Source organism: Coloeus monedula, assembly GCF_965178545.1.
Source record: "Coloeus monedula genome assembly, chromosome: 5".
NCBI lineage: Eukaryota > Metazoa > Chordata > Aves > Passeriformes > Corvidae > Coloeus > Coloeus monedula.
The window spans coordinates 31,436,075-31,449,160 of NC_138785.1; the positions used below are offsets into that span (position 1 = coordinate 31,436,075).

General features: G+C 37.3%; 1 protein-coding gene across 1 annotated transcript in view; it reads left to right on the forward strand.

Annotated features, from left to right (window-relative positions):
* COL25A1 (collagen type XXV alpha 1 chain) overlaps window positions 1–13,086 on the forward strand; it is a gene marked incomplete at both ends in the record, with an annotated part of 297,729 nt that overhangs the window by 230,177 nt on the left and 54,466 nt on the right. Inside the window, 2 exons of the mRNA XM_082281981.1 lie at window positions 9,236–9,289; window positions 10,842–10,868. Coding sequence (XP_082138107.1) covers window positions 9,236–9,289; window positions 10,842–10,868 — 81 coding nt within the window. The remainder of the gene's footprint in view (window positions 1–9,235; window positions 9,290–10,841; window positions 10,869–13,086) is intronic.

The following is a 13,086-nucleotide window of genomic DNA, read 5'->3' on the forward strand; positions in this document are numbered from 1 at the left end:
TTGTGCTCAGAAGTAATTTTTTTCTAGTTTTACCTGAACAGGCAGAAAATGTAATTAATTAAGCTGAAAGTCTGGTGTTCAGATTTGATGATGACTGATAGCTTGTAGAAAGAGATGCATATTAATAATGTGTTGCTTTAGTCAGCATATTTGCAAACAAAGGGTTTTTCACTTTTTGTTAATTTGGTCCCATGATGCAAACACTTATGTTGATATCGGGTATTGATACAGTGCCCAATACATTGTTAATACAACCAATAAATAGAGAAATAAAATGAGATGGAAACACAGCTGGAGAATAATGTGAAACTAAATTTTGAGGATGAAAATACAGAGAAATAAATCAAACAGAAGTATTTTTGAACACAGCTAGGAGGAAATGCTAATTTAGGCAAGTCACTGTCATCTCTTAGTAAAGTCATAGTTCAGAACAGCCCTCCATAAGGAGAGGTCACAATAAAGCAGCAGGGCTGTGTTACAGCATTGCTAAGGTTGCTTGGCAAATCTGGGTGATGAAGTTTAAATAGTATACCTCTTTGATTGTACAGAGTATTATCCATCTGTTGTTCTCACAAGCCCTAACATTCCTAGTGAACTTCAAAAGCACTGGCAAGGGATGCCAAAAGGAAAATGTATGATATATATGTTCACCAGGTTCAAGCAGCAACAGATGGTAGTGTATAAGGGTTGTTTTAGACAATCCTCTCTTGCTTCTGCTTCCCTCACCAAGAGGCCTAGGAATAAAAGTGTTAAGATGTTTCAAATAATTTGCTTTTAATTCTTCTCCCCTAAAAAAAAAATAAAAAGAGGAGGATGTATTGTTTCTGATAGCATAATACATAGTATTAGACCTGTGTTTTGAGAGTGGTTGTAAGAAATTATGTAATAATCATTTATTTCACTATAGTGATATTTATTTCACTACAGTGATAGTGATAGGAATTTATTTATAAATTATTCAGAGTATTACAACTAATGTGGAACAACAAAATAACAAATATTTAGAATTTTTATATGTATATATATCTTATACCAGAATTTATAAGAAAATGATACGAAACAAATGTGTGTTAAGTCCTCATATTTTATAGCTGCATTCAGATGCAACATGAATGGCAGACAGTGCTTACCAACTCAGATGCTGTTAACTGTACATAATTCAAGTAATTTTTGTGGTCTCACTATGGCTGAAGTTCGAGTGAAAATATACTTTGTAGCATATCTGGGTATGCATTAATGTGTAAGAAGACTGGATAGGGTGAAGTTGCAAACCACATTGAATAGAACAGAACTGATGATTCATATTTTATTCAGGAACTTTATTTCTAATAATAATCATACAAACTCCAGCCAGAAATATTCACTCAGATGAGCACAAAAAATTGCTAATAATGAAATGTGTCAAATGTGTGATTAATGTGTCATTTTAAGAGACAAGGAATTTTTTTCAGCTCTATGGCAAGGTTGTTGCATGTTTATTTTTAGGAGACCACATAGACCTGCAGTGATGTTTTAAGGGGCATAAAAGAAATATGCAATTGAACATTATGGGAAGATACAACCACATATTTAAATGCTGATTATTAATTTTAAATTGTGCTTTAAAAGAAAATGCCAGAAATTTTCAATTTATGGGTGTCTGTCTATTTGATTTACTTCAACATTCATAACATCTATAATGTCAAAGACATTTTTAAATTATTACCACTTTATTAAAAATGTCAGTGTGTTTTTAATGTAGCTGGACTGCTTTACTTCTGACCTTCAAGAAGAAAACTAAATTGCTGAAGTAAAACATAAGTACCGGGACAAAAGCAACACAGATAAAATGAATTGCTGTTGCATTCTTTAGTTTGATTTCCCAACTGTTGATCAATACTGACTAGAAAGCACTTCCTTATTTGCAGAAAATATATTATTTTCATATAAGATGAGGCCATTGAAAGTTGAATGTTGCTATCTCTTTAAACAAATAGATTAAAAAATTCCATTAGCTTGGAAACAGTGGTAGAAATGAAGTTTAAACTGAAGGAGAGTTTGTCTAAAATTAGGAAGTATAATGCAGCCTAGGACTCCCATGTTAATATTTTGCTACCAGAAGATCAGTTCTTCCAATTTCTATGAAGAAACAGATTCTCAGTGCAGTGTGACACAGAAGATATTGTTGAATGAGGACCAGAGTGGTGATTTTAAGAGTTGGGCTGTACTATGAGCCAGCTGCTGTCACTCCTGGCTGTACTCATTCAGATTCATGTTGATTTGCAGAAGAGTTGGATTCAGCTTGCATGTGTGATGGAAGTCACCCCCTTTTTAGAAGTTATGTAGTTAAGAGACTTTACAAAAGCCTTACTGTCTTGGTTGCCTTTTAGTCAGTGAGCTCCCTCTGTCAAACAGCAGCATGTGCAGTGCACTAAGTTCCAAGTTAATATTTTCCTTAGTTTAAAAGTCAGTGAGTGTTAAGCCCATGCTTAAAATTAAGAGTATGAATGCTTTTCTCATCTGGACAATGAAGTATTTTTCAGCCAATGTATGTCAGCAGTGAATTAGCTTTGCTCTCTCCTTAAGCAGCTGAACAAAAGACTTAGGTCATCTCTATCTTCTATGTGTCTCTGTAATTTTCCTTTTTCTTTCCTTTCACCTCTTCTTTAATTGAAATAGTGGGCTATGGGAGATGATTGACAAGTCTGACCAATAGGTCTGGGAATGAGATCATAAATTCTGAGTGCACTTAGAACAGTTTTCTAATCCCTTAACATATGAACCATTTCTCTTAGACAATCTCTAGATATTAGAGTAAGTGTAATTTTACACAACCCACATGTTTTTGCAGGGCTGTTAACTAATAGATTTTTCTTGTATTCAGAGTAGCAAAATCACTGCCATAAAGCCTTCACACATTTTTTTTTTTAGGCCAAACCCAGTGAAACATTACAGGTAGTCTTGCAAGGGCATTTACAATCTTCATTTGTTCCTACATTTGAGAAGCTACAGCAGGTTTACCTTGAGAACAGTACTGCAAAGGAGCTGCTTAATACTACCTGCAGCTGGAGAGAGTGTTGTTCCTGGGATGGACCAAAACCTACTGAGATAACAAGGAGAGCCTTTCTGAGTGCTCCTTTTCCTTTGCAGATTGTTGTGCAAGCCACAGATTGCTTTCTATCACAATGCAATGGCCAATAAACTTCCCTTTCTCCATCCCTGGCAGAAAGTCCTCAGGCACTCGAGAAGTACAAAAAAGCATTGGTTCTTCATGGAGATGTGAGGTTGCAGTGATCTAAGGGTATCACACGCCTACATTAATCATGTTGAAATGGCCACAAAAGGCTTCTTGGAAAGTTCAACTCTGCAAGTATAGAATTTTGGTATTTGTTAAGTGGCACTGATTTTATAAGGACTCTCATTGGCTGCAGCAGAGACACAAGGAGAAAAGCAGAGATTCCTTAAATCAAGATGGTATTTGGCCTGAAGGAAACCAGTTTCTGGAGTCTGTGCAGCTAACTCTCTTTGTTATAAATAAGTTGGTCTGGAGTGCATAAACCCCTCACTCTACACTTCCATAAATGGCTTTTTCTTATGTAGTACTTGATATTTCGGTGGGTTTTTTCATAAGGGTGTATTGAAAACAGAATGAGTGGTCAGGATAGATCCCTTCATTTCAAGTTCTTTTGATAGATTGACAGTAGCAATTTGATAAACCTCAGAAGAATTTTCCTTCTTATCAGTAGATTCAGCATCTGGGTATGCATATTTGTTATTGCTTTCTTCATGCTTCTTTTTATTCTAATTTATATGTATTTCCTTATTACTGTGTACAGTGCTGTGTAGGAACACATTTTGAAGGCAGCAATATCAAATTTCTTCAGAGAAATGAGGAAGGGTATGCATGTATTAACATTTTTTCAGATAAAGGGAGGAAACATCATAAATGCAGTTCACAAATTCTCAGACAGGTTTGCAGTCCAGCTGAGTCTTGTTTAAGAGCCTTTCCACTTAATTTCAGTTGGTGAGTGGGCCAGGAGAGATTTCCAGTCCTTAAACAAACAATTTTAAGTTACTTTTGAGGGGCGCAAAAAGCAAGTTGAAAGGAGGTAATTCAACCCTGGTTTGAAATGGAAATCACAGTAACATATCTAAAAAACCACTTTTTTACCCTCTGTCCTCTTCTATGTATTTTAGAGTAAAATTAGACTGGATTAGGTTTGGGGCCTCTTGCATTTCCTTATCCTTAAATTGATTATATTCTAGTGACTGAAAAATATAGCAATACTGACAGCCTTTCTTTCAGGGTGAGGTGGATATCCACCAGCTGGTGTAGACAGAGTTATGCATCTCACCAAAACAAAACCTATTTCAGACCAGCAGCCTCTAGGGTGTTTTTCTGTTACAAACAAGAAAAGCTGGGGCCTCCAGCCATGTTATTTTTAGCTGATTAATTCTGGATATGAAGGTATATACCTCAAGGGCACAAAGCACTCCAGTAAGGAGAAGCATGCTTTCAACTGCCTCGACTCTTTGATATGGACTCCAGTGGGTAATACATTTTCAGAGCTGTTCTGAAGTAGATTTTATGAGTTCGTATTGACAGATTTTTCTCATGTTACCAGCAGAGCGCAAGCAATGCTCTATACATTTGAATACTCACCAAATTCAGATACACTTCAGTGTAAGCATTAAAATTGCCACAATCATGAGAATATCTGAGGAAACTACTACACCTATTTATTAAGCAGGGTGCTGTAGGTTGTTCTCTGCCCAGATACAGGAAAGACAGAGTTATTCTGTCAATGTTAATTCAGTTATACAGTTAATATAGGCTCAAGAGTGTCAGGACTTGAATGAAGGTGTTCTGGTGTGTGTCCAAAGGAATATCCTTCGGGTTTTGATTTGAATTATCTGAAACTCCTGAATTGAACGGCTGGTTTGGGTATTATTCTTGACATGTTAGCATTTTGTTTGCCTTGATCATTTATACCAGTTGGAAAAAAAAGCCAAAAACTTTTGAGACTCAGAGCATTTTGTTGAAGCCATTTCCAGAAAATTATCAGAGGGTTTTGAATAGCTAAAGGTGATGCCCTTTGTAACTCATTCAGTCATGCCTCAACACTGCAGTTTGCTGATGGAACAGGCTTCTTTCTAATTCACTGCAGCAGTGACAGTAACTTAGTTTGTTAGAGTGCTGCTATTTTTGAGGAGCCAAAGTGCTTGTCCTCCTGTAAGGGTGTTTGGGGTTAACACATGGAGCTGTCAGTGGCAGCTCCCCATCCACAGGTTTGCACCTGAAACATGGTAAAGACTTTACTGTTATTGACAGTAAACAAACATTACAGCATACCTCTTTGCAAGTGAACTGTCAATATTCCACTGATGGTGGCTCTGCAATTTCTCTATAGCACGTAAACAACAGCAAAACAATCCCACTGTGTCTGCAGCATACTTCTGTGTGGGCTGTCATCAAATAAACTACTGGAACATTTACACGCCTGCTGAGTTAAGCTGATTGATTTTGCATAGGTGAATGAAGACTAGAACATTTGCTGGAAATTTTTATTTCCACCATTTTGAGATCATTTGCGAATTCAGCAAACTCTGTCTGAAAAAAATTGGATTCTGGTGGTGAATAGCTGGACACTTCAGTGTCTGTAAGGGTTCTTTCTAGTGGCAGTGTTTTTTTCTGCAGCAGACCAGAGGCTAAAGAATTACCTTCTAGTGCTGCATAGTTTTTACATGAAATTTGGGAAAAGGAAGCTTTTCTAGCATTTTCCAATAGTTTATTGTCCATTTGTGTATTGGGTCATGTAATGAAAACAGAAAGTTTTGGAACATGATTACCATCACTCTGTTACTGAGTGATAATTTCTCAGGAGTTCCTGGATGGAGAAAGGCAAGCTGAGGGCTAAAGTTAGATGTACTATAGAAGAAATTATTCTTTAAATGGGAAAAAACACAGTTGAGGCCACTCTTGAAGTACTGTGTCCAGTTGTGGGCTCCTCAGTACAAGAGAAACATGGACATACCGGGTAGAATCCAATGAAGGCCCTCAGGGATGATCTCCAGAGGGAGATCTAACTTCAGACATTCTGTGATTCTATGAAAGAAAAAATAAATAAAAATATGCTGCTTTGATTTCAAAGCTAGCAGATGTGCAGAAGAGAACTGTTTCTGCAACCTAACACCTTTGCTGTCAATGCTATTGAAGAGAGACTACAACAGCAGTCAGGAAAGACATTACCCATGGCCTGGTGAATGTAAAAAACGTGACACTGAGGATTTAGCTTTATAGCTTCTTTCATTCTATCAGGTTGAAAAGCAGTCTGATTTAAGTTATTGTGTCGATTGATGTCGTTGAATGTCTGGTGTTCCCTTGCATGCATCACTCCTTGAATAGCAGTGTCATTGTCTTCAGCCTCCTAAAGGTCAGCTGGGCTTTTTGTTCATCTCCAAAGCACTAACCTGTGGGGCTGAAGCGTACTCTACAGCATTCTACACTCCACTTTTACTCATACAGCATTTTGCACTCTGGTTTTAATACATGCTTTTAGAGATAAATAGCTAAAAGTAACTAAATGGAAGGAAAATAATTAACTATACTTCCTAACAGAAATATTTTAAATTATTTTCATGCCAAGAATCAAAATGATCTTTTGGGACCAACATGGCTAAAATGATACAGTGTTTTAGTGCGTAGCAAGGAAGGAGCTATTAAGAGCTATCAATCTACTCATCTTCAAAAGTGAACTGCTCTTTGCTTCATAACTACTTCTATTTTTGTGTTGTGATTTGGTTTTCTTGTTTGTTTGGGGGGTTTATGTTAAGGCTTACTGGAATTGTAAAAACATCTGCCCATAAAGCCAGACTGCCATGCAGTTACAAAGGGAGACTGCCTGGCACAAAGCTTGTTTAGCTGTGCACTGGGAATGTTCATCAGGGCTAGGGCATAGAACAGCTTGTGGGCTGTACATTTTCACTTCACCTTATTACTCTCTGATTCCTCGTACCGACAAGAAAATAGAGATCTGACATGGGGAAAGGAATATTTTCCCTGTTCTTCTGAACATTAGAAACAGAATGATAATCACTTCAAAAACATAAAGGCACAAGGTAATTTCTGTGTTATTCTAGGTTTGCCTTCAATCTTTCCCATTCTCAGAGCTAGTTTCTGCACTTCAAATGTCTCTGCCTAGTATTTTCAGTATTGTAAGTGTAGTGCTGTGCATAGAAGAGTTGCATGTAGGTCAGAAATGAGATTGCTGGTATGAATGGGGATTTACTATGGTGGCAAACTGAGATTTTCACTTTTTCATGAAGAAAATAATTTTTTTGTTCTGTTTTTGCAGCCTCCTTTTTGTCACAGTCATAGCCCTCTGCATTCATAGCACAGATACGTAAACCTGGGAGGAAAGTGCAAGCTTGGAACTTCAACCCTTTGATTAGAGATTAAGCCCCTGAAAGCATAAGCCAACAGCAGCTGTTCAAAAATGAAGGGAACAGAAACAAGCTTGTTTGGGGTGTGAGGATGAGGAGAAACAAGTGTATATTCATGGGTCCCTTCTGCTTCATTTTGTCAACTGGCAGTTTTCTTCAGGAGCATTTTAGGTCAATCCTTTAGGACACTCACACCTAATCTCCAACAGCTTCAAATCCTGACCACTCATATATTGAATGCCTGTGCCACTTTATCAGCCTCACAGCTACTGTAGTACAAAGGGGTCTTGAGAAAAGGCTGACACAAGTGACTATTTAATTCCCTGAGGGCTTAATGGTACCTAACATTTTTTTCTCTGGCTTGGAAAGTGCCTCACTAGAGTTTTGCTAGAACTTTAGCTTTGTTTTTTGGAATAGTCCAACTCTTAATGAAATTAAAATGTAATTAATGATTCCTTTACCTAATTTAGAAATACGATGGAACTTGTTTTCATGGAGAATCAGAGTTAATTTATCTATGATTAAATCTGCCTGCGGAAGTAAGAGAGAAATTCTTTCTTAATAGAAGGCTTTTATGGAGGACTAGAAAATATATCTTGTGTTTGGAAAAGCCTTTATCTTAACACCTCTGTAACTTTTGAGTAGAGGATAGGTTCATGTGTAGTAAGTTTGAACACTGTGAAAATTGCTCACTAAGTTTCTGATATAAATTGCTGTTTTAAATGTGATGGGTATGTTAGCTAGTGGATTTAGCTTCACCACATTTTTATACACTTACATAGCAAAGGACTTTTAGAAGGACCTAGCTGCAGACTTTTTAAAATCTTTTTTTTGGCTGTTATTTTAATGTGCTTACCCATGTCAGAAATGTGATGCAGTTCTCTATGTGAGGGTTATAAAAGGTATTTCTTGTGAAGCTGAGACATACACTCGCAGAAGCGTTTACATACTTAGCCATATGCTCTAGTTGTTTTACAGTAAAAAAAACCATTGCATTATCATTTTATCTAAAATGAATATCAGTGGTTCTCCCATAAATATGGGATATAAACACTAAGAAATATCTTTTAGAGTTTTGTTTGTTTTGACTTGGGTTTTTTCCTTGTTTGTTTCTTTCCATTATTTTTAAATTCAAAAGAGGGAAAGAAGATTGAAAATAAGCGTTATTTGCTAATTGACTTATGAAAAGAATTTATGACTCCTGGAAGAATAATATACTACCCATTAAACATACCCAAAATTTGGAACATTGATGTAATACTGACAGTTTTAAAATCTTTTAAAACCACTTTTCAGCCACTGGTATAAGAGTATAAAAAATGGACAAGCAAAGTATATTTTAAAAATTGAAAAGCTCTCTGTTCTTCCAAATTCTTCCATTTCTGAAACAAGCCCTTCTCATTTTATTTCGTTATATGCCTTCTGTCTGAGACCAGAAGCACAAATGTCAAAATAAATTAAGTCTTTCTTGCAGCATTTCTAAGTTGTAGAGAAGAGGAAACCATTGGCAGTCTTGCTGGGAAGACTGTGCTTTTAAGGTTAATTGGGCAGATTTTAAGAATCAGGAGTCACAGGTCTCCTTTCAGTTTAGTTTGACATCTGTGTGCTTTCGTCTCCTTCAGAAGAATAATTTCTTATCTTAATATGGGTTAATCCACGCTAACTGATGAAATAAGGCATTTTAGTGCCCAGCTGTGGAGTACGTTTGCAGAGTCTTTTTAAATTTTATTTATCATTACTTACCCAATATGAGAAAACTCATATATTTCATCATGTCTTTCTTAACTTCGTCTTTTGTTTTCTTTGCCTTTAGGGTGAACCTGGTTTGCCTGGCATAGCAGGAGAGAAGGGAGAAGCAGGGCTCAAGGTCAGTATTGAAAATGGATTAAAAACAGAAGCACTGAATGTGTGAGTGCATATGTAGATGACAGTCAGGCTTTCCAACTCGGCTTTATATTCTGACTGGCTTTTAATGATCTGCTCACTCCAGTGATCAGTGCTGTAAGAGGCTTTACACATCTCCCCATAAAGAAGCATATTCTTCTGCTGTGCATGTATAATTCCAGTCAGTGGCACTGACGCATAGACATCCACTCCCAGCTGAATGCAATATGCCTGCAAGTATTTGGGAATTTGGGGACCTTTTCAGAAAGGCTTTGTTTATGCCCCTTACAATGTGTTTCAGGGTTCTTTTCAAGAACTGCTGCGGTCAGTTCTTTGACAAATGTCAGGGTGAAGTCTTGAGGGCTGATCCTGCTATTATGGGAGTTAGCAACAAGCCTCATTAGGAGCATGTCTCAGCCTGTATTTGTTACATCAGACTGACTCTTTGCACTTACTTTATTGTCATATAATTTGTTCTGCTGTTCTAATATTGAACAAGTGAAATAGAACATAAAGCTTATGATAACTTCATTTAGAAGAAAACTCAACATGTCCAAGATGATGGGATCTGTGGGCCTCTTGGAAGGGGTAATGGTAAATTCTAATCCCATCAGCTGCAAGGGAGCGTGTCTGGTGCACATGTGCTCCTCAGCTGATGCTGTGCATTATGCTACGGCTGACAGACAAGCAAGGCAGCCTCTTTGCATTTACTGACTGGCTGCTTGTCCATCAGGAATGAAAACAAACCATTTGGGAGCATGACCTTTTCTTACTTTGTATACAGAAGAAGCCAAATTATGGCAGTTGATGCTTAATTCGTATTCACAGCTGTAGTCCCTGAGTTGCGTGGTGACTGCCAGCCATCAGAAGGGGCAAAGATGAGCCAGAGTGCTGCTCTGAGCCAGAAATGCAGAGATGAGTTGTCAGGGTCAGGCTGGTGTGCAAAAGTGCTTTGGCAGTTTCTCAAGCATGTTTTAATTTTGAAAAAAATAATGGCTATGAGCCATCTTTCTGTTACAGAGATTGTTACAGAGAATGTAAGGAGCACTGAAGGCTCTTTGCTCTGAAACAGTTATGAATTAGTTCAGGACACTTCAGGCATTTTCTCTCTCTTGAGGAACCTTCTGAGCCATTGACAGAATCATGAGACTTTCCCTTCACATTCAGACTTTGTGTTTTTCCTTTGTTTGTTCCCAAAACAAGGAGAACCACATGTAGGATTCACCTAGGTCCCTGCAGGCTATTTCTCAAAGACATACACCTGTTTGTCAGTGTCTATGACAAAATAGGGAGAGAGGTCTTCACATGCAAACTACTGAAGCTTTAAAAAAGTATATGTTGCAGTTGTATTATCCATTGAAATCTATTACATTTAAATATTTTTTTGTTCATTAGGGATTTTCTTGTTGGATTGTATCATCTGAGACATTGTCGTCAGTAGTGACATAATTATTAGTAATGGTAGTAATACTAACACTTTGATTTTTGCCTGAGTTAGTAACTTATGACTTCTTTGCTCCAATCATTTTCCTCAGGGTGACCCTGGAGAAAGAGGAGAAAAGGTGAGACATTTCACTTCCTTTGTTGTGGTTCTTTTTTGGATAACTTGCTTGGAGAATCGCCAGTGCACTGATTCCAAGTTTAAAAATAAAAAACCACAGCCACTCCCTAGAACTTGAGCAGCATTGTGCAGCCTTTCTGAGAGTCAGATAATACTAATGGAAGTTACTGATCTGTGATTACTGCAGTGGGATTAGTCACAGAGTGCAGTGATCGTGTGTTAAAGGCTGCACAGCTGAGCAATCAGGCAACTAATCCTAACTGTGGCGAGTCTCAGAAAGTGATGAGCCCGTCTGAATAAATTAGAGATCCACACATTTCTCATAACTTTGTTTTGATGCTCTGGCACCTGTGTGGAATAAAACAATTAGGTAACAAATGATAACTACACTCTAAGTGATACCTGGATAACCAGTTCTCAACATACTAAAAGTGGAATGCTCCATTTGTGTTTGGGTCAGTTTAAGTAAGAGCAAGGGAGTCTGCCCCGATGCCCTCAAGCAATGCTGTCTGGAGAGGCAGCAGCAGCACAAGTGGCATGCTGATAGTGCTCTTACTTGCAGTGAGTTAGCAAGAAATTGCTTCTCTGATGTCCAGTCACACCAAGACAAGACAAGGGGGTGGGATAAAACTCTGTGCTGCAGGAGAGTATAATTCTGCTCTTCCAGGCATAGCGGCTGGTAGGAGCACAATGAGTTTAGAGTCAAGCTTCTGCGCCTGCACACAGGGGCAGTTTGAGAAATTACGTAAGCCTTATTCTGAGTAGGAATCTGTGCACAGCCTCATCTTCTGCAAGTATACTGAGCTTACTTGTAAAAAGCAAGTTGCTTGTACTGTGGTGCCATTTGCTCTTGAGAAGTGTTTAGCTGTGTCTTTGCAGCTACAACTGAATTTCACTTCCAGATCCATGTAAATCTGTGTAATAGCAGCTGGAAGTATGCTTTGCCAAGGCAATTCATTTCACATTTTCAAAAGCACACCATAAAAATATTCCAGGGAAATCTTGGAAGTGTGTACCCTGCATGTAGAAGTATGTAATCATGAAATATGCATCATGAAATAATTTCTTCTGTTAAAATAATATTTTTAAAGTGCTTCAGTACTTTGTTTGTTTTCATACATGAAAGGAATAACAGTGAATTTTAACATGTGCTGAACTTTTGTTACTTAAAACCATTCTATTTTTCCATAATTATCCTTTGTCTTTTTCTGAAAAGTGTAGTTACAAATCCCCTCAATATGCTTTATCATGTCAAATGAACTCGGCATGACATTCCTAACTGTTACTCTTCTGTGTTTCATCTATGTTTCCTTAATTGAAGTGGTGCTAGATTGTTAGCTAGTTCCCATTGTATCAGTGACTGTGATGTATAAATTGCTCTCTAAGTCCTCTCTGAATGGAATTTCACATTAAAGTTTTCAGAACAATATGACAGGTACTGAATAATGTTATTTGAATAGTACTACTGGTTATCTGACCAAGACCAGGAATATTTTTTTAGTTTACTTAGGCTCTATTTTTATCAATATTTTTGGCATTTTAAATACTTCTTGCACTTTATGTGAACCTCAAGTCCCACAGAAATTTTTAGCCTATATTCTTAACATATAACAAAGACTATTTGGTGTAGTCTGGACTTCTTATGTAGTTACATGACTATGGGTGGAAAATAGGTCTTTTTGTAGATAAATATTGTGACATTTTTATTTAAAAATTTTGGACACTTTTTGAGTAGAAAGTATCTACTCAGCCTTGAAAAGGTGTTATCCAAACATCACTTTTTAAACAATAAAGAGTGCATAGAACTTGTGTAGAGAGCAAATCATTTGGTAGCTCCTTGGAGGAGTGACATTTAGTGAATTTTTTTTAGTTTGTGAATCGTTCATGGAGGACTTCAGACTCAGAGAGTAGATGCTATAAATGACTTGAGATAGATGCTATAAATGACTTGAGAATCCTAATAAAAAGTGCTGGAATTGTGTAACTGTCATCTGAGTTTTATTAGATGCATCTAGGTGAATGTTTCTGCGTTGGGAAGAAAAATGTATTGGTAATTTAAAGTGTTGAATCATCATGAAATCATTAAATCGTTCCTTCCTTGCTGAGCTGCAGTGAACTGGGAAAGTTGGTAGATTATACCAACAGGTGTTTTGATACTTTGTGGTGGGGCTTTTTTTCAGATCTGTGAAAGGGGTCGCAGTTATAGTGAAGTCTGTATA